The 27,909-nt window shown below is 42.1% G+C and overlaps 1 protein-coding gene across 2 annotated transcripts in view; it reads right to left on the bottom strand.

Annotated features, from left to right (window-relative positions):
- Nucleotides 1–27,909, bottom strand: part of Setbp1 (SET binding protein 1) — a 337,179-nt gene that overhangs the window by 8,697 nt on the left and 300,573 nt on the right. For both annotated transcript variants that reach the window (XM_041640915.1, XM_041640916.1), the window contains exon 5: nucleotides 24,924–25,094. In XM_041640915.1, coding sequence (XP_041496849.1) covers nucleotides 24,924–25,094 — 171 coding nt within the window. The remainder of the gene's footprint in view (nucleotides 1–24,923; nucleotides 25,095–27,909) is intronic.

The following is a 27,909-nucleotide window of genomic DNA, read 5'->3' as shown; positions in this document are numbered from 1 at the left end:
AAACTATCAGAAACTGGCTTTACAATAGGAGGAGGGGAAGTAGGGAGAAGCATCGCAGGAACATGACTGATCAAGAGCTAAGATCATTGAAGGAGAGTATTGGTACACAAGGTTTAATAATCCAGTATATGCTTGATGGTCTTCAAAATGCTGGCTTCAAGCTAAGAATGATAAGAGGCAAAAGTGCTCCTCTTGGAATATTAAGACAGGGACAAGCTATAGCTCCCATCCTCCTAAGGGTTCTATTCACATAGCATTGGAAAGAAAAAGAGAGTCCTTGTTTCTCTGGCAAGTCACAGTGCTTCCTGGATTAATGGCATGGAATGATGGTTTCTCAGGTTTATAGTGCGCCAATCCCATAATCATGCCGTGAGCCCACCTCTACTCAATGCTGGGTATTATAACACTATCCCTCTCTTTTGGACACTATGATACTCGGGGTTCCTACATGTGCAGAGCACCTGAAGCTTATTCTGTGCTTGTGTTTATTATCCAAGCTTTCAGTTAAGAATCAGTGTTCCTGCAGACAACAAAGAGAAGCCAGGCTGATGTCACGTTGCTCAGGGACGCTGGGAATGAAGGCCAACGACTCACCATGGGGCTTTCAGATGTTATCCTGGGACTGGGAACTGAATGGTCTTGAAGTTTCTTTCTGGATTTAAAGATTGCCATAATTCTTTCCTACATTTATTATCAATTGCCTTCCCCAAACGTGGGATGGCTTTCTGAATTCTATTTCTCCTCTAATAAATTTGAAATCTCAGATTGGGAGAAAAGTACTTTAGACTTGGCAAGGTTTGGTATTCACAAATCTTTCTTCTTATTGCTTATGATTTCACTGTCTCTCTAAATGTTTACAGATTTTTCTCTTTTCAAATGGTTTCATTATTGGACAGTAATTTCTGGTATCTTGCTGCAAAGATTGATTCCATATTTGCCCTCCTTCCTGCCGTTGTCCAGTATCTTGCCTGCTATTGGCTAGGCTTAAAGAATAATTATGACTGTCCCAGGCAAAATACAAAATGCACTTCTTTATAATTCTATATGAGAAATCATTTTCTAGGTTCCCAGAATTGCCATGTAAATGGTAAGCTGGTTTTGGCCGACACTTAGAATATCTCTTCTCTCCTATTTTTTGGAGGACTGGATTTTCACAGTTATTGATTTTCTCGCATCTTTTAGGATGTGGAAGAATGGGCTTAGCAGTGATTCTTGTTCCCAAACTGACAGATGTAGTGTCAGTACCATGAGCTGCATCAGAGACTACCTACCAGGCTTAGTTATATATTAAGTCTCTCAACAAATTGGTTCTGATGTTGGTAAACCGTACTTTGTCCATCTGTATGAGATAGTTTAGTTATATAAGACAGATTTGGGTGGGTTGGTTAGAAGGTAGATTTATTTCTGGACTTCTTAAGAGAATGGCTCTAAAAGTAAGGTGTCGTCAATTTGAGGGAAGACTTTCAGGATAGAGACAGTTGGAACTCCATCTGCCTCAACTAGTAAAGAGAGTTTTGGTGTGAATTGATTTCTAGGTTGATGCATGGTAGAAGGTTCTTTGCAAAGACCACATCTTCCCTTCATACTTTTCGAGGTTCTAACATGGGCACATTCATGAAGCAGTGTCTGATCTGGCAGCTGCTGTGTGCTTAGCACATGGGAGCTCAAGAAAAGTCAGTTACCTGATGTTCTACAATGTCAATTATGCATTTTGTGTTTGAAACGATAATAATATTTTATTTGTCTTAATGCTATTTTGTATGATTTATGGGAGGCATGTGACAGCCCGCCTTGGCATGTGCAATTTCTTCTTCCACCGTGGATTTAAACAAACCCTCTGTAACCCTGACCTTAAAGGTTCCTTGAAAAGGACAACAAGTTGTTTCTTCCAGTTGAACTCCCACAGGGCAAGGAAGAACGGAATAGCTGGGGAATACCAACGGTGCTCAGGAGCACCTCTCCCAGAGTTTGGGGCAACGATTTTGAATGAAATGTTATGACTGTTGGGAAGGTGACCACAGAACTCTGATTGGATTTAGGATCTACTCCACAGGTGGGAACTCATGCTTGGTACTGCAAACTCAGAAAAATAAAACAACAATAACCTGGTGAGGGGCTGGAGAGGTCACAAGCTCTAGGGGAGGAATTTCCTTGTGTTGTTTAGTTAAATTAGAGTGGCATTAAATCACCTTTTAATTACATATATTTATACCCATAGACAAACACTACTCTCAGCTTTAATCAGGGAAGATTCTTTTTGCAGTCAACATCAGGAAATACAGAGATTCCTGGTGGCTCAGGATGTTCACGGTAAGGGCTGGCTGAGTTCTAAACAGGACATTCACACCACTAAAAGCTCAGGAAGACAGAACAGAAGGAACATAAGAACTGGGAAACCAGGAGAAACACTGCAAAGGTATGGTTTTCTGGGTATGACACACCTTGTACAACCGTGCTTTTATAGCTGGAAGGGTTACCTTCCCTGGGCCTGCCCAGAACTGGACCTGCCAACTATCAGTCATGATTGAAGAAGATGCTTATGGAGTGCTACCCCTACTTTTTGAACTATTAACTACTGATAAATGCGGGAAAGAGGGGTTATTGTGTTCAGCTGTGTACCCACTGGTGAGCCCGCCAGGCTCCAAGGGCTGGTTCCAAATCTATGCTCCTGCAGAGGGCCTTGGTTAAACTCAATGGATGCCTAAAAAAAAAACTTGAAAGCAGATAGACAAGATTGAGGGAAAGGAGGCATTGACAGAGGCTGGAGGAAGGCAAAAGATGGTAGGTCTGAAAGTAATTTGGACAAATGACATTTCTGTATGAAATTGTCAAAGAACACAGTTAATTAATTTTTAAGAATCAGAGATAAGGAGGTTATCACGACGGGTAATGCTTTCCTTTTCTTCAATTTATTTTGGACTTTAGTGTTTCTTTGAAGCCATGGCCAGCATGGGAGTTTACTGTTGAAGACCATCCATAGCTCGGAGCGCTTTGCTTGGTTCTCATTTCACACAGACAGTAGAGGGTTTGCCTGACAGAGAGGTGAGGCAATGGCACGTGCAGTCTCTGAAGTAGGAGAAGACACCAAAGATCACGTGGCCTTGTGCATCTGCCTGTGTCTCCTCATAGGTATTCTACAGCCTTGAGCCTGTGTCTCCTCATAGGTATTCTCCTCCTTGAGCCTGTGTCTCCTCATAGGTATTCTACAGCCTTGAGCCTGTGTCTCCTCATAGGTATTCTACAGCCTTGCCTTGTGCTCTCCTGCCCCTGACATCTGGTCTGTTGTCCAACTCTTGCCTCCCTCTCCAGCCTCCCAGGGGACAGCACAGTTCCCTGAGAGGAAGCAAATCTATTTGGCTACAGGAATATCACTGGCAGTTTATGTTCACATTATCGATACTTTATCTAAAAATTAAGAATTAAATGAAGCATTTGAATGCATTATATATGGGAGCAGAATGGTGTCCTCACTTGGCCTGTACATTCATCTTCCATAATTTGATATGAGGTTCCGAGAACAGAAAGGGAGACCACAGGCATTCAGGGGTCAGTGGAGCCTCTTACCACTCCACTGTTTCCATGGTGTTGTCAATCACGCTTGTGTTCTGACGCTCTAGCAGGTCAGTCCACATGGTTAATTTTAGTAGGACAAGATTTTTAAACACAAAAGTTAAATCAAAGTATTTTAATGAGATAAATAATCCCTATGAGATATTTTATATATCACAATAAGCTGTTATTTCACTGTAGATTGTATACAATGACTTCCCTCTACACAATCGATGTGGGAATCCCCTCTGTATGCTGTGAATACCACTGGTTAATAAAGAAACTGTCTTGGGCCTGGGAAAGGCAGAATATAGGTAGGTGGGGAAAACTAAACTGAATGCTGGGAGAAAGAAGGTGGAGTCAGGAAGAAGCCATGGAGCCCCACCAGAGACAGATGCTAGAACTTTACATGGTAAGCCACAGTCACATGGCCATACACAGATGAATAAAAATGGGTTAAATTAATATGTGAGAGTTAGCCAATAAGAAGCTAGAGCAAATGGGCCAAGCAATGATTTAATTAATACAGTTTCTGTGTGGTTAATATGAGCTGAGCAGTTAGGAACAAACAAACAGCCCCATTACAACAAAAGATGACTTGGGCAACTTTCTTAATAAAATGAGAGTTTGACTAATGGTTTTGTGTATTCATGGGCTAGGACCTAAAACACATGTAAAATACTTAAATTCCTTATAGGATAAAGACCCTATAGGCCCCAAATTAATGCTTAAATAAAAAAAAACCAAACAACTCCCATTATGGAAAGAACATTTTTTTTTTTTTGCTAATTGATTGGAATTTTACTCACTATTTAGTAATTTGGTTGCTGAAAAGTATATGTTATAACCTATAAAAATTCCTTAGATATGAAAATTTAAATCTCTTCCAAGCAGAGCTGATGAATGAGGATGTTCAAAGACCTAGACTCATTACCAAGTGTAAAGCACTCTGGTCTGCAAGATCACTTAGCCTTTAATGAGGAAGATGGCTATCCATATTCTCAAGAAAACCCTGTTTGGGTTTATGTCTCTCTTCATAACCTTCATCTGCCAATGAAAAACGTTGAAAAACAAACAAGTCAGAACTTATATTATCATATGTGTGGAACATAAGGAAAATTTAAAAAAATGCATGCAAACTCAGTCAGTTTGTGTTCCTTAAACCATTGTTAAAATTGCAAAATTGGTAGAAAAATTTATTAGCAATAGAATATTTTTGTTTCATTGATATAATACATTAAATACAATTTGGAATCATTTTGAGAAAATCATTTGCCTACGAATTATCTCATTCTCTCAGAGTTGATGTTTTGAAGAGTAAATATGTCTTGAATATTCACTTAATGAGTTGATGTCAGCGATATCTCTACAGGATCAAGAACGATTAAAGTTTACTACCCTAAAGGGTGTTTATGCTTAAAAATAATCAACAGAATTCATTCGGTTGTTTAGCAATCAACCCCAGATCTTATCTTTCTCTGATTGTGCATCTAGGAAAACTTGCTGGGGATGAATAGAAATGGGTGGGCTTCAAACCTAAGAAGACAGTTCCAGGGCCACAGTTGATAATGGCTAATGTTTCCTGACTTGTGATAAATTCCCACAGTCAAGGCTGGACCACGGTTATCTGCGCATCCTCTAGTTCATTACTGATTGAACTGTAGGAAATTTCATAGCCATGGGGAGAGTTGTGTAGCCACACGGAGCTCCTGGAATGAGGTGTGAAGCTGACATCCTTCATTTGCTCAGGCAGTTTTGAAGTCCTGGTCTCTAGGTTTTCAGAATTCTTGACTTCATTGACCATCGTGATATGGCACCAAGCACTGACGAGTTTACAGGTTGGAAAAATCACCCATGGCTTTGAACAAGTAAAGGCAGCAGCAATGCAGCTGAGAGAAGCTAGGAGCCCACAGGAACATTGCTAGGGATGCTGTAAAGAGGGCAGCAGGAGTCTGAGTGACCTGAGGAATTTGGACAAAGGGCAGAAGTCCAAAGAGAGTGAACATCAGAAGCCTACAGCTCCCGTGCATGGCCACCAGAACTCTGTGGGATGCATCCCAGATTGCCTACCAGGCATTGTCAAGAGGGATTTTCTGGGGGAAAAATGTTTTCTGAGGTCTGGAGTTGCTGCTCTAAGCTTTTATTAAATAGCAAATTGGGAGAAACAGCTATTGTAAACTGAGGAAAATTAGAGGGCCACTCCACCCCATGCTATTTCAGCAAATGCTCGCTCTTGTTTGCTGTGGTATGGATCAAGCCCCAGAACCCGGTCTCAACCCCAGCTTCTTAAACTACTGACTGGGACCTTAATCTGTGGTCTTATATCTGAGTATGGGGGCTGTGAAGGAGAGTAGGGAGGGTATAAAGGTGAGTTTGGAAGGAGGAAAAGGAAGGGCAAAATGTTGTCATTACATAATAATCTCAAAAATAAAATCTCAGCAGTAGAAAGTTTTTGAACACTCAACAGCAAAAATAATTAAAAACCAAACGAGTAATGAATCATCCCACACACATGCTTGTATTGTATGCTGGATGCCCCATTGCCTTGGTTCTGAACTCATGACATGTGCATTATGTATTACACAGGCCGTCACATCATACGACATCAAGACATGCCTGCTGAAACACCTGGACTCAGAGGTAAGACTGCTATGTGTTATGAATTGCATTTTTTATACTGCACGTTAAAGTTTTTTCCAGTCACAGAAGCATCAAGATTTAGTTACAGAAAACAAAGATTTCTGGTATTTGTCTGCCATCATTTCTGGATAGCTTTGATCAAATTAGTATATCTTTGTATTTATTATAGTATATGTATAGAAGTGTGTTGTGTTAGAAGGCATGATTTCAAAATTTGCTTTTAGATTACTGACTTGTGTGTCATGAAAAAAAAATTCAGTGAATTTTGGCTTGGGATTAAGACAGACTTCTCAGCCATTCTAAAATACCCTAACCAGACTTCTGCCATTTCATACTACGTATTTATGTAAATCACTGTTTTCAGCATTGATGGCCATGAGGTGAAAACATCGATCAACAGTGGGAAATGTTGAAGCTGATCTGCGTCTGAAAGTATCAAATATTCAAATGGGAGTTAACACTATGTAAAAACAAACAAGCACATCTACCTTATTAGTATGTAATCCTTGTTTCTCTCTTTAATAAATGGTAAATTATGACATGAAAGAATTGTCTGAAAATAAATTTCTTTCTAGCTTATGATCTGCAAATGTTTGATTTGCATACGTCTAAACAGAGTTGTGTGAATATTTCAGAGGCACAAAAGAGTCAAGAGTCTATAGAATTCCTTGGGGGAGGTTCTAGGTTCAATTCCTAGCACTGGAACAAAAGCAAAGACAAAGAAGTCCTGAGCAGATAGTGGGGAAGCTGGACGGAAATGGCACCAGTGTCAAAAGGCTTGAGATGCATCAGTTAAGACTCACAGCTTGACAGTTAATCGAGGAAAAGGGTTTGAACACTCTCCCAAGGGGCTCTATTTCTTTTTATCCCCTCTCAAATCTTGTATAGTGTTATTTTGGGGAAAAAAACAAACAGCAACAAAGAAGACAAAGCATGCAGCACCTTGACTTTAAGAATATTTCTACATCTTAAATGTGCACGCCAAGGTGAAATAAATCCTTGTTGACCATGCTTGAAGACCATGAATTGCAAGAAACTACCGGTCTTGTTTTCCTTTTGGTTTAAAAAAATAACCTTGTTTATGTAATACTCAAGCTTACTTACAGGAGATGTTGACTTGGAAGTTAGGAGGAACCATGCTTCTAGTCTCGGCTTCTCAACCCACAGTTCTCTGACTTTAGATAAAGTTCTGACTCTCCTGGAGAAATCTGTAAAAGGGCTCACACTATCAGGTTGTCTCTGATCCTCAAATTCTTCATCTGTGTTTTCTACAAGACAAATTCTAGGCTACATTCTGTTCTGATGACTCTGCCTATCCTCTAAAGTGCCTCTCAAATTAGTACCCAACTTAAACCAATTTTGCATATATGAAGTGTTTAGTTCCAAAACCTTGAGCTGATTAATTTCTGCAGTCAGAAAGCACAGCACTTAAAAGGCCACACTTAAAAAATTGCACATTTTCAATAGTGCCCATATTCTTGGCTCGTATGAAACGAAGGCTCCTTTAAACACTTTGACACACATTGCCACCATAACTGAACACCACTGTGGAGAAACGTTTCTGAGCATAGCTGCAAATCTTTCATTTAAATTTGCAAAGTTCAATTTTATTGGTCCTGAGTTCTGAGATTTGAACCACATTAATCTTCATTTCCACCCCCGCCAGATTTTGAGGTCTTTCTTTTTCAAAGGGCTAAATAACGTCAGAGTTAACGACTGCCCTTTTAACTCTTGTGGGCTTGACTCGGGGAACTCAAATGCATGCTGCTTTGACTAAAATATCAATTTATACAATAGGGTATCTGCATTCTTCATCGCAACAATAAGTGATTACATCCATTGCTTTAGGTCTTCCCATATCGTTCATCTGTCTGCCTAGCAGATGATGGATGGACCCCAGAAACTACAGCTATGCATGGTCTACAGGTGTGTGTCTCACTCGATTATTTCTGTAAGTGTCAGAGAGAGTGTTGCCTCTGGTGCCGGATAGGGAGAATATTTTTGTACTTTTCGTTTATCCAAAGGCAACTTTCCTGTGCTAGAGAGAAGGAAAAAGATACAACACCACATAATACTCATTTTGATTCCAGAGCTTGCAGATTTTCCAGGAATTCACTTATAATCAAATAGTAAGGCATTTTTAGACTTCTATTAATTTTTTAAATTGGTATCCTACATCTTAGCACATCCTGCCTGGTATTTATGAATTCAGGCAGTTAGTCCTCTTTCTGAATGCTGTCCCTGGCCTTCCATTCAAATGTTAACTCTTCTGCCCCTTGACCCTGCTGGTTTCTCCCTAACAGCAGCACATAGTCTGTCCTGTATTTGCGCTGGAGAATTAATCGATATTTAGCCTTCTTCTTACACCATGTCTTCCTACTGAACCAGGACCATATGTTAGCTTTTCTCATTCATTCTCAGAACAAATATTGAAGGAGTCCCACGTTGAGCCCGGCACCGAGCCAGGCGCTCAGTTTCCTGCCTTTCTCCCCGTGACTACCATGGAGCTCAGCTAACTTCCTTGAATTGAAATTAGTCCTAACACAGACTTATCCGAATCCAGAACTCACCATCGACTTTCTGTACATGGGGAAGAGAAGGATGTTTGGAGGGAGTGCAAAGGAAACTTTACATATCTCAGTGGCTTGTCACCTGCCTCCGAGGGTCATTAAGTTTAGAGTCTCAGGCCTGTGACCACCAGCACTGCCAAATATAGACAGACATCCAGTCTACCACATGGGAGAACTAGGCTTAAGTAACAAGAAAAGTTTGGAATGCACTACAAGTCACCAAGAAAACAGCTGGGCTTTCATAAAGGTACAAATTGATAAAACCCAGTCTTCATATTGATTATCTAATGCCAGGGAGTTACTCCCATATCTTACATCCTTCCCAAAACACATATCCAAAAAACATATACTCAGAGCTGGTGAGGGAGGGGGAGGGGAGAAGAAGGGAGGCTTGGAGGGAGGGAGGGTATTAGATCTTTTAGAAAACAGATTTTTACAGAAGAGTTTCAGGCTAACTGAAAAAACATTATACCAAACTTGCTCTCACATCTCGCTGCCCCAGCACTCACCCAGCCGCCACCATCTACCGTCATTTTATCATTGCCAAGCCTTTGGGTCCAAATTATAATGTCTCACTGAGAGGAGGGGGCCATGTGTTGTCCTGACGAGTCGACACACATTCACGTGCTAAAAATTGTACCACTGCTCTGCTTGGAAGACAGTTACAGATCCCTTCCACTCCCTCTCCTGAGCTCAGAGGGCCAGGCAACACAGCAAATACTTCCTCACCAATTTCAGATTCTTGCCTTGACAATTGAAGAGGCTCGCTCACCCCTTTCGTTTAGAGACTTTAAGTTATCGGCTACTAAACCCTAAGGCTTGGGAGGTTAGTGCAGACACACTCAAGGTACAATGCACAGGGTATGAGTGAGTCATAAACAAAGCACAGACATATGCTCTCGTGTAAAAAAGGGCCTGGATCCTCAGCTCCCAAAGGCTGCTTCCTATTAATTACACAACAAAGTGAACTTTCCATATGCAAAATCCAACTCATTTAGCTCTGGCATCTCGCATGAGAAAAATACCAGGACTGTGGAATCCTAAGTACTAACAAAAGCCAATTTCAAAGAAAGTCTTCGGCAAATGTCTTCTGGCTGGACGGGGCAGCATCTCCTGGACGAATGTTTCTGAACAATGAAACTGCAGCCAGACTCCCAGCAACATCACTGGGGGTGTGGCTCTGACTCCCTGGCTGAAATGCCAGACAATAGTGACCTTCTCTTTTGTTCTGGCTCCTGTCATCTCCCTGGGGCCAATTCTGGATCCAGGCCATGTAGTGTCCACACCCTGTGCTGAGACCACTACACAGTTCCACCGCCCACATTAGTAACTTTTCTACCTTTGAAATTGTCCATTGAATGCACACACTCATTTTGTTTGTTCATTTGTTTCTGTCTTAAAAAGACCATCTGGTGTCTCTTGGTATTTAAGGCAATGGAATTCTCAGGCAGGAGGATTCTTCAACAGGTTAAAAACAAAAACACTTTATGAGAAGTGAAAGTAGCTGAGCTCTTTCCTGGGACCCCTTCAGAAGCAGACTTCATAAAGTAGACCAACAGAATCTATTCCAAACGTCATTAAAAGAACAGATTAAAATTTAGGCATCTGGGCTGCAGGGGAGGAGGAAAAGGATGATTTCTCTTTGCTAGTGAAGATGCGGGAGGTTGTCGATGATGCTCAGAGACGGTGTCTGTCAGATTTAACTGCATCTTAGAGCATACAAGGTAAGTGGAAGGCATTCTTCACTCCCTTGAATGAAACAAGGGGGAAGGATAAGGAACTTAGATTTTGGGGGAAAAAAAACCAACCTAGACAGAGAAGACTTTATACATGATAGTGACCACTGAAAGATCTCAGCACCCATCTGTATAGAGATGGAAACTGAGACCTCTTGGGACAGCCACTTTCACAAGAAAGCCTCATATCTATCAAGTCATGGAGCAACAATTCAAACAGGTTTCTCCCTCCCTCCCTCCCTCCCTACCTCCCTACCTCCCTCCCTGTCTCCTTCCCTCCCTTCTTCCTTCTTTCTTCTTTTCTAATTTTTGAGCCAGAACCTCAAATGTGTAACGCTGGCTGTTCTGAAACTCATTGCATAGCAGAGCAGGCCAGCCTTGAATTTCCAGCGATCGTCCTGCCTCTGCGTCCTGAGTGAGTATTATTATGTATGCCGCTATACCCAGCTACCACCCTCTATTCCAAAGCCAGTTGTATAATATCATTCCTTGGGACAGAAGAGAAGACAAGGATTGAGAAAACACGAGAAAGCCTGAGGTTCCCTGTTAACTTCCACCATTGATGGCACTGTGGCATCACTCCCGAGCTGCAAAGCCAAGGTCCTCTTCAAACTCCCAATTCCATAGTTAAATAACCAAAAACATTACTGCAATTTACATGCCCTTTCTGTTGGTTTAAGTTATCCTACACACTGTTTTGGTTCACTTTACACATTTTCATGTTTCCCTGTAGAGAATGAGTCAATAGATATATATTTATATAGATTGAAATATATATTACTTTAAAAAAATCCAAAATACTTTTAGTTCCAAGAATTTTACGTGGGCTCATATGTATGTATGCTATGTATGCATGTATATGTGTACACACAGGTTTTAAATTAATGTTTTTGAAATTGGATTTGTTTGATGATTTTACAAGTATATATATTCAAATTCATATTATATATATATATATGTATATGAATTTGAATTACCCTCATCCCTAGCTTCTCTCAACATGTTCTTACTGCTGTCAAGTTCCTGCCTCTAACTCCTGGGTGTATTGCACCACATCCAACTAGCACAGCTATTGACAGGTTTGCCTGTGAAGACCCAGTGCAGAGGACCCCTGGTCCATGACCACGATGTCTATGTCACATCAAGAAGACGGCATTTTGTAGCCCTTCCTGCTAGCCCCCAGAAATGACATTCTTTTTTATAATTTCTCCCGTGACAGTCCCTGAGTCTTAGAGAGGATGCTATAAATGTCCTTTCTAGGAGTCAGCATGTAACCATCCCTTATTCTCAGCATCTTGAGCAGCTATGAGTCTGCATTTATTGTTCACTGTAAAGAGCAGCTTTTCTGCTTAAGGCTGAGAGTAGCATTTGTCTATGGATATAAATACAGATGTTTAGAAAGCAATTTGATGACATGTCAATTTAGTCAAAGAACAGTTACAGTCAACTGCGGGGAACTGCCAAGGATTGTAAAGGAAGGTGGTGGTTAGGGATGGAGGACATAGCCAGCTCCAGAGAATCGCCTCTGTCTAATGGCTCAAATGTATCATCTTCCAGCCATTTGCTGTCAGGTAAGAATCTAAGTACAAAGGTGCCAGAGGATCTGAGTGTCAAAAACCTGGCAGTTCCTAATTAACATGAAAGATTATAGCCTCTGGGAGGCAGGCAGAAGCGACAAGGGCTGCCCTAGCAGAAACGACAAGGGCTGCCCCAGCAGAAGCAACAGGGCTGCCCCAACAGAAATGACAAGGGCTGCCCCAGCAGAAATGACAAGGGCTGCCCCAGCAGCTGCCCTTCTGCTTTCCTTTCCTCCCTTCAGAATGGTCGGTGGGTCTTATGCTGCAATTTGAGTTGATCCCTATTCCGGTCCCAAATTTCCCTTTCACTCTCCTGAATGATATTCCCACACAACCAGACAGAAGCCAAGGCTGACCCTCAAACAGGTCGAAACTAAGATATATCCAGGCATGTGTGGGCGTACACATGTGTGCGGGCATGCATCCGAGGGTGTGCACACATCTCTGCAGGCACCACTGCTCACCTTGTTGTTTGAGGCCAAGGGTGTCATTGGCTTCAGACTACATGAGTGGGTTAGATGAGCTGGCCAATGAACCCCAGGGACCTGCAGGTCTCCGCCTCCCCAGCTCTGGCATTATGGGTGACTGCCACTCTATCTGCCTCTGAATTTCTTAAACATGGGCATTGGTTATCTAATTCAGTTCTTCCCACTCATGGAGCTCCAAAGAGGGCATTTCTCTATGGTGACGAGTACTCGGATCTGTATATCCAGTTCTTCCTTGGCACAGGGAAGGCAGAGATTACTTTGTTTTCATTTTATGGGTGAAGAAAATGAGAGACTTGAGGGGCCTGTCAGCCTCGCAGACATACATAAGGACCGAAAAGGAATGTGGGGTTGTAATGAGGACTGCAGCGTAATCTCGCCCTTGAATTATAAATGCAGTTTCTACCATACCTCAGTGTGGTGGAAGACTTCAGCTCCCCCAGCAGGTAACATGTCTAACCTCTTTGCACTTGAGTTTTGAACTTCTGTCATGAAGAGGTGGGCAGAGGTCCTTGTTGGTTTATTCTGAGCCTGTCTGATCAAGTCTTTTCCAGGGTAAGCACCAGGAGAAAGAGGTCCTTGGGGAAGATGTACTGGGACCACAGCAGCAGGAGAATGGGGAGTACCTGGGTAAGCATGCATTCACTGTCTCATAACAAGTAACCCTAATTCTTCTCTCTCTCTCTCTCTCTCTCTCTCTCTCTCTCTCCCTCCCTCCCTCCTTTCTCTCCACACCCCAGTCTCTGCTCCTGCTTTCTTCAGCTGACTACAGCTTGCCTGGACCATCATTACCCATTTCTTCCACATTGCCTGGGGCCATCTCTGCAGCAATGAGCAGGAAAGACTTTGCCCCTCTCTCAACAGCTGGGCACACTATACCAACTTCACAGGAACTGAGGGTTTTTTTTTTTAAACTCTCCATTAATTACAGGAAACACAAAGTGCTAGGCCCTTCTCATTAACATAGTTGCTTTCCGTTGCTGCTACATTATCTCACCGCCATTAAACCAACAATCTAATTAGACTTCTGGAAACAGAAAAAAACCAGTGAACAAGGCAGACACTGCACTTTCATCTCCACGCTGGTCATAAAATATTTGTGCCCTTTCCTTCTGCTCTGTATATAACCTGCCCCCGGAAGGGTCTCTTTTCCTTCTCTCCCATTTAGGAAGAAGCACTTGAATATTTGATATGAGTATCTTAATAGAAATCACTTCACGTATGGGAGGTTTTCCTTTCCACATTTTCTGAGTGTGGAGTCCTCATTACAATAATCACACCTGACTCCCCCGGTGTTGGATGTCTCACAGCCAAACCTCCCACTGGGCTTCAATGGAGGCGTGAATGATACTATCACTGAGAATAAGATAAAATGTATTATTATCATTACTCTATTTTTAAGAGGGTCTGACTGTGGCATGAGGTGGTTGGAGCGTTATCTGCATGATGCATTCAGAGATAAATTGAGTTAAACTCCTTACAGATACAGCACGTTCAAACCTGTCATTAAACCTTCCGTCTTCTGGGTTTTTTTCCCCAGGTATCTCAGTTTTGGAGAGAAATTAATTAGCTACAGTAAGTTCAGCTATATTTATTGAGTATCTATTAGGCACCAGCACGGCGCACAGCTCTTCATACCTTGTTGTGTTAGTGAATTGCTCAACTACAGAGCTCTGAGTCTCCAGTTCTCTTCCTCTCATTCCTTGTATTGCAAGGGTCTGGGATGCTCAAAGACTGTGCAGTACATTTGGAATGCAGCGGATCTAAGCATGGAATGATTAGTGCCCAGGAAAACCCCTATGGCTGCCGCAGTGGGAAATAAAGAACAGCACAGACCAGGGTGAGTTGGGGTTGTTTACAGAGACGTTAATGATGAGAATCTGCTAACTTCTGAGTGATGGAGCATGTATGCACCATGTTTCTCCTATGGATCACTGGAAAAGGACATCTTTATATTGTGTAAAGCTCTCTCTCTCTCTCTCTCTCTCTCTCTCTCTCTCTCTCTCTCTCTCCTCCCCCCCTCTGTGTGTGCATATAAGTGTGTGACTTGTGAGTGCTTCTGTGCAGGACACTAGGTGTCTTTCTCTATGATTTATTGCCTTGTGAAATGGCCCCACCAAACCGGAGGCTTGCCCTTTCACCCAGGTCTCCAGGCAGTGAACTCCTGGGTTCCCCTATTTCAGCTGCCCACTACTGGGGTTACGGCCATGCCCAGCCATGCTGGCTTTTCATAGGGGTGGTAGGGACTTGAATTCAGGTCCTCCTGCTTACAGAGCAAGTGTTCTTACCCACTGAGCCATTTTCCTCATGTCCCATTTAAGACTATTTACTTAAAAACAACTTTTCCCTGAGGTCACTGGAAAGGTTAGTCAGAAACTGGACTAATATTATTGAACAAGAAGACTAGGTGTTCTAACGTGTCTCCCAGGTCACCTTCTGCTGACCTTATTGGAATGGTTCTGTTTCCAGGACTTATGGAAGATAAGGAACGAGAGCCAGTGCTCCACAGCACTGACTGTTAAGATGCTAGCGTGTGCCTCGACACTCAGTGGCTCTCACGCATTTTCAGGAAGCAGCTGTGTACTACACCTTAACTACTATTGAACCACCACCTAGCTTGTCTCAAGCACAACATTCAGGGTTGAGGGTTTTAAATAAGGCCTGGCAGTTGAAGACAGGATTCAGTGCAATGTGGGATGCAGGTGTGGGCACACTATACCAAATGAGGAGATCATGGGGCCATGGGTTCATGGGAAGCCAAGGAAGCACAGGGCTGTGGTGTTCAGTGACCCCGAGTGGGTAGGAATGGAATGGACTCCAGAGAAGAACATCCCAAGTTAGCATTCAGATGACACGAAAGGTGGGTATAGAAGAAAAAGCATTAAGCTAAGTGGTAGTAATCCCAGCACTTGGGAGGCAGAGGCAGGAGGATCTCTGTGAGTTCAGGGCCAATCTGGTCTACAAACTGAATCTGCAGACAGCCAGGGCTACACAGAGAAACCCTGCTTACACACAAAAAATGAAAGAAAGAAAGAAAGAAAGAAAGAAAAGAAAAAGAAAAAAATAGCACCAATGAGAATAATAGTCATAGCACCATTGGCAGTCATCAGTGGCTGCATTTGTACTAATTCTCTGAGATTTCCACGTTTCTCATTTTTCCTCACTGTGGTCCTCTACACAGGCTGTACTTTCTTCCTATTTTCCAGATAGGAACACTAAAGCTGGACATTACCCAGCTTATAAGTGCAGACAGTATGAAGTCAGAATATACACATTCAACTGACCCATTTAGTAGCCACCTGATAACCCTCAGCTGGCACGCAGACGCAGAGCAGATGGGAGGGTGTGAGTTATTTCGCTCCTCCAGCCATGCCTGCTCAAGAACTATTAATTGTCTCTGAAAAGATGTCTCTGCTGGACTGGCTATTTCTTTCTGATTAAAGCTCCAGAAGTCTATATTTTAATGAGCATATTTTTGATTATTAGGACACTAACTGATCAATCTCAATGCCCTTTCCTTTGTTCCCCCTTTGCACCATCTCCCTCAGCACATTCTTCCCTCCCCTAAAGATGGCAGGTCTCTAGCTTGCTTCCTGTTGCTGTGGTAAACTCTATAGCCAAAAATGGCTTTGGGAGGAAATGGTTTATTTTATCTTACAGCTTCCAGCCCATCATGAAGGGAAAGAAGGAAAGGAATTCAAGGTAGGAATCAGGAGACAGGAACAAAAGCTGAGGCCGTGCAGAAATATTGCTTACTGGCTTGCTCTCCATAACTTGCAAGGCCTAATTTCTTATAGCACTCCTGAGCACCTGCTAGGGGGTGACAACGCCCACTGTGGACTGGGCCTTTCTCCCACATCAGTCATTAATAGGCAAGTTCCCCACAGACTTTCCTACAGGCCAATCTGATGGGAGCAATTCCTCAACTAAGACTCCCTCTTCTCGATATGATGCAGTTTGTGTCAATTAAAAACAAAACTTAACCAGCATAACCGGGGTCCTTTGAAAATCATGATCTGAAAGTGAAGATTTCCAAGGAGATGGAAATGGGGGTGGGGATCCAATGCTGGGAAACTGAATTATTCTCAGAAATGTTATTGTGTTGTCCATGTATGGCTCTATGATATCCAGATTAAAGCAAACAAAATCAAGCCAAACGAAAAGCAAACCACAACATAAACTGATTTTCTCAAGGTGGGGCATAAATACTTGTTAAAAATTTTCAGCAAACTTTTGGCTTTGATGCAGACCTTGGTGGGGGGGGGGGTCATACCGTCTTCCAGTCATCCTAGAATATAAAGTGACCCAGAGCCGATGGATGGCAGCTTTCTATCAGCCTTTCACATCAGTGGGTTTTTCAGACAAACACAGAGTCATTGTGGGGATGCTTTAACACGGTCCATGGATAGTACAGTTTAGATAACTTGATCAATGGTTCTTATCTTAGACTTTATTTTCTCTGAATGGAGGTTTTTCCTTGCATATATTAAGTCATGTGTTTCAGTTTATTAGGCATTACTTTTACAACCTATAGATTTCTCCAATGTTTGGACTTATGGTTCTCAGATGTTCCAAACTCTATTAATTTGCATATTTATTGGTTCCATTGATTCTTTTGAAAGACAAGGTCTTTGGCTAAACCATCCATGAGGGATACGGTGGCTATGATTGTATATAAAACAATGTGATTGCATATAAAACAAACAAAAAACACGTGAAATAAATGATTGTGCAATCTTCAAATCCCCATGACTTTTTACACCAGAGTATTGTTAGTTTCAAAGACCCTCTAAAGGACACAGGCAATAAGGGGAACAATTAGTTGTTGAAGACTTGGGAGCTAGAAACAGTTTCCCCAGTCATCATGTTCTGGCTACCAGCACACTGGATTCCACCTCATACCATTAGAATCAAGAAGTCATAATACTCAGAACTGTTTGTTCCGCTCTTAGCACAGCTACACCTGGGCGTGAGGTTGGCCACTGACGTCCTCTTTGGACCTAAGATGAGTCAGCCTCTCTCTCTCCCTCCCTCTCTCTAACATATGCATGGGTTACTTTCCATATATGTGCCTGAGGTATGTTTCTCCATGTGTTATGTGTCTCTGAGTGCTTCTATCTCTATACATGTATGAGATACACATGGGTGTGCATCTTTGTGTGTCTCTCTGTGCTTTTCTGTCTATGTGTGTATCTCCCCTTGTCATCTTTCTGTGCATAGGGAGAGAGATGGGAACAGAAACAGTGGTATGCATTTTACACCCATCATTCTGGCTTTGACATTGTGGTATACAATCATAACAATCTTACTCTTTTAATTTTTCTTATTATGATTTGGGATGTACCTATTAATGTGGTCTCATCCTAAATAGGACAGAAGAAAAATAAAACCCAGGCTTTCAGAGTGAAATCATGACTCTCTGTCTACTGCATGACCTCCCCAAGAAGTTATATCAATATGCAGAGACAAGAAAAATTAGCCTAACTTACTCCAGTATAGATTATCTAATATGCTTATTAAATCATTATTGGGCAAGTGTAATAGAAGTTGTTTCAAATTCTGCATCACTTTGAACAAACCTTATTGAAGCCTCCACTGCATTAGCCCTAATGACTTCCAATAACGACGCTGCTCTCCCGTGAGTGAGAGGGCTGTGACCACAGCAGATCAATAGCCATTGAGCAGTGTGATCACGCAGGCTGGCCTGTTAGAATGCAGTGCTTCTGCCGCCCTGCCGCCCTCCCTCCTTTTCCCACTCTCCAAGAGCTCACTATGGCCACGTTCTTCGGCATCTCCTCCACTGCTCATCCTACCGATCAATAACTTTGCCACCAGCACATGCCTCACAGTCCATGAAACCAAAAATTTGCCTTAAACCAAACTACTTGAAAGCTCCCTTTGACATGTGCTTGTCCAACTGCTCACACAGAGAATGCACACTGTTAGACTTTGATTTATAGTCTTTGCTCCCATATTGTAATGCTGGTATATAAAATATGGTACAAAACATTGTTTCATAACAGTTAATGATCACACGTTTGAACAAAAAATCCTGTTTTGGCTCCAGGCTAGTTATTTGGCTACTATCTACCAACACTGCCTAATGCACTACCATCCTACTTTTCAGTGGTTTTAGGACTCAGTGAATCTTTCTCAGATGTTCATCCTTTATGTTCTGCACCAATGATTTCACTCAGATTATTTAATGAGCATCTACTGTATGTGCTCAAGTGTAGCAGGAAGATGAACATCCAATATTTTGATGTGAACAAATCAACCAACTGTCTGAATTCTCCCAGTGCCTTCTTGTGTTTAAGTATGTCTTAAACTAATTTTGCACTCATGGTACCCACAGATTCAGGCCAGTTTCAATCTTGAGCAGAAAAACCTTTTTTCTTTTTCTCCCCCCCCCCCCCCTTTTTTTAAACAAGGATTTGAAGGGAGAGATGTTAAGTGGTCCTAGGAGTCGCTGGAGGGATGTGGTGGGGAATGGATATGATCAAAATACATTGTATACATGTATGAAATATTCAAAGAAAAAAACAGAAATATTATTCAATTTTTGCCTTGTAAGCCATTTAATTTATCTTTTCATTTTAACTATAACCTGTCTGACTCCACAAACCGTCCTGTAAAAATGATAACCCATTAGGAAACAGCGTATCATAAAATTGATTTCTTCACAAAGCACAGAGCAATTCTAAATTTACTTTGTTTATAGGGAGAGATGAAAGGAGGCAAAACAAGAGTCAAGTGAACACTTCCACAAGAGGCACGCTTGGCTAGTGCATCAGCATGCAATTAGATAAAAATCAAACTCAGAAACTATTACCTGCCTCCTGCATGCTTGCTTTGAATTAGACCTATCTCTCCCAAGCAATGGTGAGTTTCACTTAACTGCTCTCCAAACAAGCAGAGGCTCCCATCTCAGAAAGAAATCTGCTGTTCATCACGGGAGAGGTGGGGGTCCACTAAAACTCAGGCAGTAGATGAGAAAATTAGACGCAAATCCAACTCTGTGACCTCAGGCAGCTCTCCGAATTCAGGCTGCGTTATTCCTGCACATATGGAGGGAAGCAGGATGTTGGCCAGGAGCCTACCCGTGTGTTCCCAACTCCCCCAGGTCTGTAGGAAGCCATTTGTCTGTGGAGAGTGGGATCTCACAAAGGTCTGTGTCCTAGCACCTGGGGGAGATCCCTGGCTTGCTTCCCTGCAAAAGATCTGCTTTGCAGCCTGAGCCCGGAAATCAACCAAATCTGTGCAATTCTCACGAGGGTCTCGTTTCCATACTGCCAAAATGAAATAGCCTGTTCCTGCATCCTGACACAGGAGAGCTTTGGCTTAGTTCTGATTACTGAGGGCGTTAATACCCACCTGCTTTCCTGACTGCTTGGCATATTTGTAAATTACCTGCTGGATACAAGCAGAGGAGGTAAGCCCACATAACCATATGATCCCAGCAACACTGTCTTTCACACTGAATGGAAGAGTTCGGGGGGAGGGGATTTGTGGACCACCTGTCTTTGGCCTCTGGGAAATATCTGTACTTGGCAAGCAAAGGTAAAATAAAAACAGAGAAATTTCTTCAATTCATGAAGAGAGGTCTCGGTGCATAAACAGTAAGTTTGAATAGTGTTTTCAAGGGGAATAGCACAGACCACATCCCAAATCTTTTGCTGTAGTCAAGTTATTCCCTCCTGAATTCCTACTTGCGGTATCACACACAGGTTTCTCTGCCTGGTTGCCCTCCCACAGAGGTTCCGCTGGTCCATCAAGGCCCTTCCTTTCTTTTGTGACTGTGGTGGTTTGAAAGAAAATGGCCTCCACAGGGAATGGCACCATTAGGAGGTGTGTGGCCTTATTGGAGTTGGTGTGGTCTTGTTGGAGGAAGCATATTAACAAAAGAAAAGCTGGCTTTGAGAGCTCATATATGCTCAAGCCATGCCCAGTGAGACAGACCACTTCCTGTTGCCTGTGAATTAAGATGTAAGAACTCTCAGCTCCTCCCTGAGCACCATGTCTGCATGCTGCCTTGCTTCCCATCACCATGATAAATGGACTGAACCGAATTGTAAGCCAAACCCAAATAAATGTTTTTCTTTATAAGAGTGGCTGTGGTCATGCTGTCTCTTCACAGCAATGGAAATCCTAAGTATGGCAGAAGTAGGTACCAGGGATTGGGGTACTGTTGAGATAGACTGGACTACACTGTTGTTTGGAGTAAGGACTTTGGGAGTTTGTCTTAGGAATGCAGTGAAATTTTTTAAGTGCTACTTAATGGACATACTAGTAGTAGCATGGCAGAGAGCGGTGCTGAGTGTGACCTGATGAACTTTGGGGGCCTGACACAATAGGTTTTAGAGGAGAAGAACGCTAGTATGTTGCCTAGAGGCTACAGTGAAGAGCTTTGGACTAATTCTGTTGGCAGAGGAAATCTCAAAACAGCCTGGTATAGACTCTGTAGTGTGGTTATTAGTGTTAACTCAGGTGGAGGTTTATAATGAAAAGGAGCAAGCTGAGAAAATAAAAATACAAACTGTACAGATTGAGAATGGAGTACCAAGAAGTGGAACAGAGCAAAATCCTGTGTTCAAGAATTTAAAGGGATTAAAAAATAGAAGAAAGCAAGTGATGACCTTAGGGAAAGATCCTACCCAGCTAAGTTTCCATCTTGCGAACAGGAATTAAAGAAAAACTTAGAACTAGGTGTAGTGGTACAAGCCTTTAGTCCCAACACTGGAAAGAAAGGCTGGCGAATATCTGAGTTCCGCGCCCACTTTTTCTACAAAGTTCCAGAATAGCCAAACATAGGCAGTGATGGTAAATATCAAAAAATGGTGAAGATAGAACTGGGACTTGTTCTAGACCTTGCAAAGATTAGAACTTTACAGCTTCGGCCATGTGATTCTAGCATTAGAGTCAAGCATAGAATAAAGGGGTTACAGAATCTTCCTTTTTGGCTAAGGAAAGCAGCTGAGGCCAGGCATGTGTCAGGGGTGTCCCTGGATGGAAGCCTGAGAGAGGCTATTTTAATAGTGAAGCTGTGCATTTAAAGCCTGGATTTCCCTGGAGAGCCCAAGATATTAGAGATGCCAGAGTTGTGGGACACCTGCCGAGGAAAGCTGATAACAGGGAGTGGAACCAGCCAAAGAGAAAGATGTGTGCTGCAGTCAACAGAAATGGAGAGAGGAGACGATCTGAAGAGCATTTTGACATCAGACATGGAGATGCAGAGTTTGGAGTTTGCCCAGCTGGTTTTTGGTTTGGTTTTGTTTGCTATTCTCCCTTCCCTATATTTTTGGAACAGTAATGTATATCCTATGCCATTATATGTTGGAAGTATAGGATCTGTTTTTTGATTATGATTTTTATAGGAGATTACAGTTAAGAGACTGTATGAATCTCAGAAAGGACTTTGAACTTTAGACTCTTAAATGAGTTTGAGACTGTTATAGACTATGAGGACTTTTGAAGTTGGACTGATGTATTTTTTTGCATTACGATATGACTACAAGCCTTTGGGGACAAGGAAGTGGAATATGGTGATATGAAAGGAAATGAGCCCGAAAGGGAGTGGCACTATTAAGGGGTGTGGCCTTGGAGTCCTGACAAAGCACTGGTCAGTCATGCACGGTGACTGGCTTCTGTCCCAGCATCATGAAAGAGATAAAAGAGGCAGGGGTACAAGGTGCCTAGCTTGAGCATCCCTAATTTGCAAACCTTAAGTTAAAAATCTTGAGAATTCTAAACTTTGGAGCACCGATATGAAGCTGCAAAGGAACATTCTATCCCTGACTCCGTGGATGGGTCTCAGCCAAAACACAGTGTCACTAAAAACAGCGCACAGACGACAGAGATACGTGCTCCTGCGTATTTGCTGCTCCTCTTTTCAAGGTAGATAAGAAATACAACCATTCCAGATGCCCTTCAACTGATGAACGGAATGATTGGGGTACATAGATACAATTATCTCTTATAAATTATTATACATTATTATTATTATTGTATTGTCTATGAATTATGTTCAGCTGTAAAGAAAAATGAAATCCTTTAACAACTCCCGCACCACCCAGCAGCCATATAGTTCTTCAACAAAAACTCAGGGCCAGATGAGATGCCAGTGTTCGTTGAGAAGGGTCTATGTGACCCCCAAAACAGCAGAGACTATTGCCCTTGCTCATGGTTGCCCGCCAGAATTGAACAATGAGACTCTTCGGCTGACATCATCATACACTTTGGTCATGGGACTTGGAGAAGTCAAGCTGGTACAGCCCTGGAAGTCTCCTTCCTGATGGCTAGCTATTCTAGTATTGGAAGATACTATGTAAGCCACCAGGAGAGAAACATTTTCAACAGTCCATCCAGCTGCAAATCCTTCAAACTACAATATGGATCAGCTGGGCAAGATACACCCATCAGGAAAATCTTGGCACTAATATATCAGGGGTATTCAAGCTCTGTCTTATTGAACTTAAGACTCCACTCTATAGAAGGAACTCAGGAATGGTATTGTAAACCTAGCCAAGAGCCCATGGTTGGAAAGGTCATAGACCATAGATGAGAACCTAGTACTGCCATCTTTTTAAATTGATCCAGCCTTCTAAATACTTAGGTTCAGAGCCCTGGATAAGTGAAACCCTCACAACTCATCCAAGAAATGTCCCCTGCACCAGATAGAGACTACTACAGTGATTCATAACTAATTTAAGCACAGAGAAAAAGTGGCGGGGTGTCCATCATCAAATGCATATATTAATATCTCCTCATACCCAAAGTTCAGGGGACATCATGACAAAGGGGGAAGAAAGACTATAATAGCCAGAGGACTGGAAAGACAGCTACAAAATGGTGTCTTCTGGACATGACAGAAATGTTATCCTCAAGATCTTTGAATAACACGGTTTCCTGCATAAGACAACACTAGTCAACATTCCGGCATGGATAGAGGAAGGCACCACAGGGCCCCTTCTCTAGGTAGGGAGCAACAGGTTGATGGTGGGACAAGGAAGGAGAGTTAGTTGTCTTCAGGGACGGGCCCTTGGTGGAGTGCCCATGCCTAAGGGGATCAACTGTACATTCACACATATATACACATATAAACATACACAAATATATATATGTGTGTGTGTGTGTGTGTGTATGCAACACTAATTGGATTTAGTAGAACATACATACACATTATTAAAAAAAGGACATGAATGTGAGAGAAGGATGCAGGGGAGGCAAGGGAGGAGGAGTAGATATAATGAAAATGCAGTGCAATAATGTGTGAAACTCTCAAAATAAGCAACCAAAACAGTCTGTGATGCATATATGAAAGGCAAATGAATTTCATTGGTCCCCACACTTCATCTACCTCAAGAGATATATGCATTCTGCTTTTCCTGATGTGTGTTTGCAGGGCCTGGGACATGTGCCACATGTAACCCTTAGCATTGATTTTAAAACAGACTCTCAAAGATTTTCTTTGATTTTTTTTTCCTATTTGCTTTTTCCCTTAACATTTTTTAACTTATTAAAATTGCAGCCAGGTAAGAACATGAGGCACCTTATCTTTAGGGTCAGTGTGACAATCGGTCTGCACTATGACTGAACTCAAGGTTTCTTCCTAACACTCACTCAGTGATGACTTAACTGGTGACACCATCACAAGTTGTTTCGGTTTCAGGCTGAGTCACTTCATATTTGGCCACGGACTGGTTTCCCTGTTGTGTTTACAGATGGTAAAGACAGCTGATTGACACATGACCATTTAGACTGGGGAGATGGACCATGACCTTCTCATCTACAGTGTTTGTGAACAAAGACAGCTTGACGAGAAGGACTTTAAATGATAGATTAGTTTGTTATCTACTGGTTTGAATTTGCTTCTTTAGAAGTTCAAATGTCTTGACATGCATCTGCAAGTGGCCCCCACACTGTATTCTCAATCACTTCTGGGCACAGCATTTCTGATTAGAGATACTCAAACTGCAATTGCTTTAAGTTAATTAGCCAATTAATTTTTTGATAGTCTGGATGATACCTATGCTTCTCAGACTTTACCACCGAGTCACGCTCTCAGCTATGGTCCTTGCTATTACAAATTTATTTACTTGTTTCTCTATTTAAACTCACTAAGTAATTGAGGGTGACCTTGAACTGATCCTCTTGACTCCACTGACTGAGTGCAGGGATCGTAGACATTCATCACGGTGTTCAGTGTTGACTTATTTACTTATTAGCTTTTTTATGAGGACATTTGTATTGAACCGTTAGCTTGATTTTTTTGAGCTTCATCCATTATACACTGTATTGTGATGTCATTTATCCCCGTGACTAAAGGACTTTTTCAGAGTCCGTCATCAGTGTGTGGGAAGAACTCACCTACATCTGTCGTCGCTGCAGACGCAGCCAGGAGAGATAACACCGGGGCTGAAGGAATGGCAACACTGTCCACTGCGGTTGGCTTCTTCCTGGCCATCATGGTGGATACTGAGCCCTCGCTCTTACTATGTGCTGCTGTCTGGTCCAGTTTTAAGTGGGGACTTGGCATTCCTGAAAAACAATAAGTCAAGAACCTGTAGTGGATTTAAAGGAATAGGAGGGCAACCATCATAAAACCTGGCCATGATTCAAGTAAACAGTCCAACTGTTTGTCCTCTTTCAGATACAAAAAGAAAGGAAATTGAGAATACATAAAAGGGAAAAATGGCCATGGCTAGTTTGAGGGTGTGTTGGGACTAAGGGCTTTCTAAAATGAGTGCCTAGATTTGAGGCAGACACATATGTAATGACACAGTGTAATGTATCAGGTATACATTAGCATTCTGAAGATCAGGAGATGCATCTTTCCAGAGATTACCCTGAATGGAGTATGAAGGGTGATTGCTTCGATTCCTGCCCTAGCGAGTCTCCCATCTCACTTGGCCGGGAAGACGAGACCACTGAGAAGAAACACTGAGCACCCAGTTCCTGTAGGCTTGCACATTACTCAGTCTAGCTGCTGAGAGAGTCTAAAGTTAAAAGATCGTCATGAAGAGATGCTTCGCCAAGCTCATGTGGAACAGTGAGGCTGAGGGAAAGTCATTCTTGGTGCTGAGAGGAGATAGGGAGGAATTGAATCCAGATAGATAATTATCTTGGGTGTCTACACATGGCTGAATGGATAAGGAAGATGGGGTACCCTATGAATATCATTCACACAGTAAAAATGAATAAAACTTTGGCATTTCCAATGCCTAGACTAGAAATATGATAGTCTCCCATTGTGAATATAGAAAAGTGGTGGCTAGAGGCTGAGAAGGATCATGGCAGATTGAACTGAACAGCTGATTTGGAGGGTTCTGAGCGTCAGGACTCAACAAGCATCATAGGTCAAGTGATTAGGATGCTACAGCTCCTGATAGCCTTTTATGGGCTATCCTGGATCCTTGTTTGTTAATCTGGACCCCTTTTCCCAGTTCAGGCATTTCTAGGCTATTACCAAGAACAAGTTACTTAAGGTCATTTAATGTTACTTAATAATCAAGTTTCTAGTTTTAAACTTGAGTTTTTACGGTTAACTTTCTTATCTTAAAAGGTGGGACAATGAGAGAACTTTGTGAGGCGTGTTGAGCATCCAGGTGAGTGGAGATGCTAAGCACTTGGAATGAGTTTCAGGACACACTCCATGCTTTGCACGTTTCTACTGTTATTGCTAATGTGTAACTGCCTATCCATATTATTACAGATATGGAGGTAAATATAACCCATGACTTCCTCAGAAGCAATTGAAGCTGTAAGGATAGGTTCAGTTCACTTTTCTGATATTGTTAAGGATTTATGGGCACCTATCGACATCCATAGCTGTAAACCACGTCTAATCCTAGAGGGCTGAGTGTGCCTCATCCATGTCAAATGGCTATCTATTCAGGCTTCCTCCATCTGTAGTCCAAGACCAATAACAACAAATTGGGTTTTGTCAGTCATTCTTGACACTGTTTTTTTTTTTTTCATCCTAACCAACCTGAGTGATATAGTCCCTTCCTAGAGCAAGGTTATCTTAATTACTACCGTGAGATCTCCTTTAATCACTTTGGCTTCATGACAGCTCGGTGAGGTATGACCATGGCTATTACTATTTTTTTCAATTTTATAGATGAGAGGAGCACCCTTTTGGGGAGCTTAAGGAAAAATTGAATAAAGTCCCCCTGCTCTTAGGTAGCGCTGGATATCACCAGTTGCAAAATGCTAAAGCTAAGACCATCTTAGTCCATTGGACCATACTAACAGAAACCGCAGTTCATGCCCATCACAGTATGCTTCGTGCAGAAGACACAAGCCTTATTACACAACTGGTCCACACAGCTGAAGGCATCTCAAGAGTGGGTCCTGCTAACGTTTTATTTTCGCCCCTGCTACTCTCCTCCTACTCTCCCTTCTTGTCTCATAAACTCTTGCTTAAGATGCCATGACAAATAAAATTTCTGCAATTTTCTGATCTTTCATTTCAGGGTATCTTGAGGACAGAAAGAGACAATTGTCAAGTTCTATGGTAACAACATTACAAGGTACATCTATCAAAATACGCAAAAATGTGTGCAGTATGCATTATTAGCAAAATAAGCAGCTGTGCTTAAGATGGACTAAACACAGGACCTAGGGTAGTTACAGTCACCTGTGCGAACATCCATCTAAGTAACTAGCAGGGGTTACTCTAAGGAGGGAGGATCAGGGATTGGTGGAGTATAGAAAGTGGGGATCAGGAAGAGTTCCCCTTCACTTCTTAGCCTTGACTTTACTGTTCTATGTGTATCATATTATATATCATACATATGTGATACAGGATTATGTTAAGGAAAAAGAAAGGTTTCACTCTGTAGTCTAGGCTATTCTGAAACTCACTGTGTAATTTAAACTGGCCTATAACGCAGGTGGCACTCCTTCTATCTCAGCGTTCCAAGTGTTGGGATTATCTGTATGAGCCACTACTTCTAGAAACTACTAATATTTTCTAAACTACAAACATGTATTAGCTTTCCTTTTCCACTGAGAAAAGAGAGTTTGAGAAGAAAAAGTTCTAGAACTATCTATGAGCATGATACTAGGGTAGAATGTTCAATGGTCCTTAGCTTGTGGCTGCTAACAGGTCTGTTCACAGAGACAGCAGGCAGGGAAGAAACCAAAACAAACACCCCATTTCTGTTCGCTGCAGGACCTCAACAGGATCCCTCCCAAACACACTTTGGAATGCTAAGCTATCAGCATTCATTACACTGAACAACTGCTGCTTTGGAAAAAAAAAATGACTGACGAGCCATCTTTGTACCTGCGGATACAGGTTACACAGATACCTTTCTATTTAAATTATGGCGTGTGTAGGGAATGGAGG

This window comes from Microtus oregoni, unplaced genomic scaffold (genome assembly GCF_018167655.1).
Source record: "Microtus oregoni isolate MIOR12 unplaced genomic scaffold, Mior012 000065F_ref0000479, whole genome shotgun sequence".
Taxonomy (NCBI): Eukaryota; Metazoa; Chordata; class Mammalia; order Rodentia; family Cricetidae; genus Microtus; species Microtus oregoni.
The sequence above is the reverse complement of the archived record's forward strand: the minus strand, read 5'-3'. Positions and strand labels throughout refer to the sequence as shown.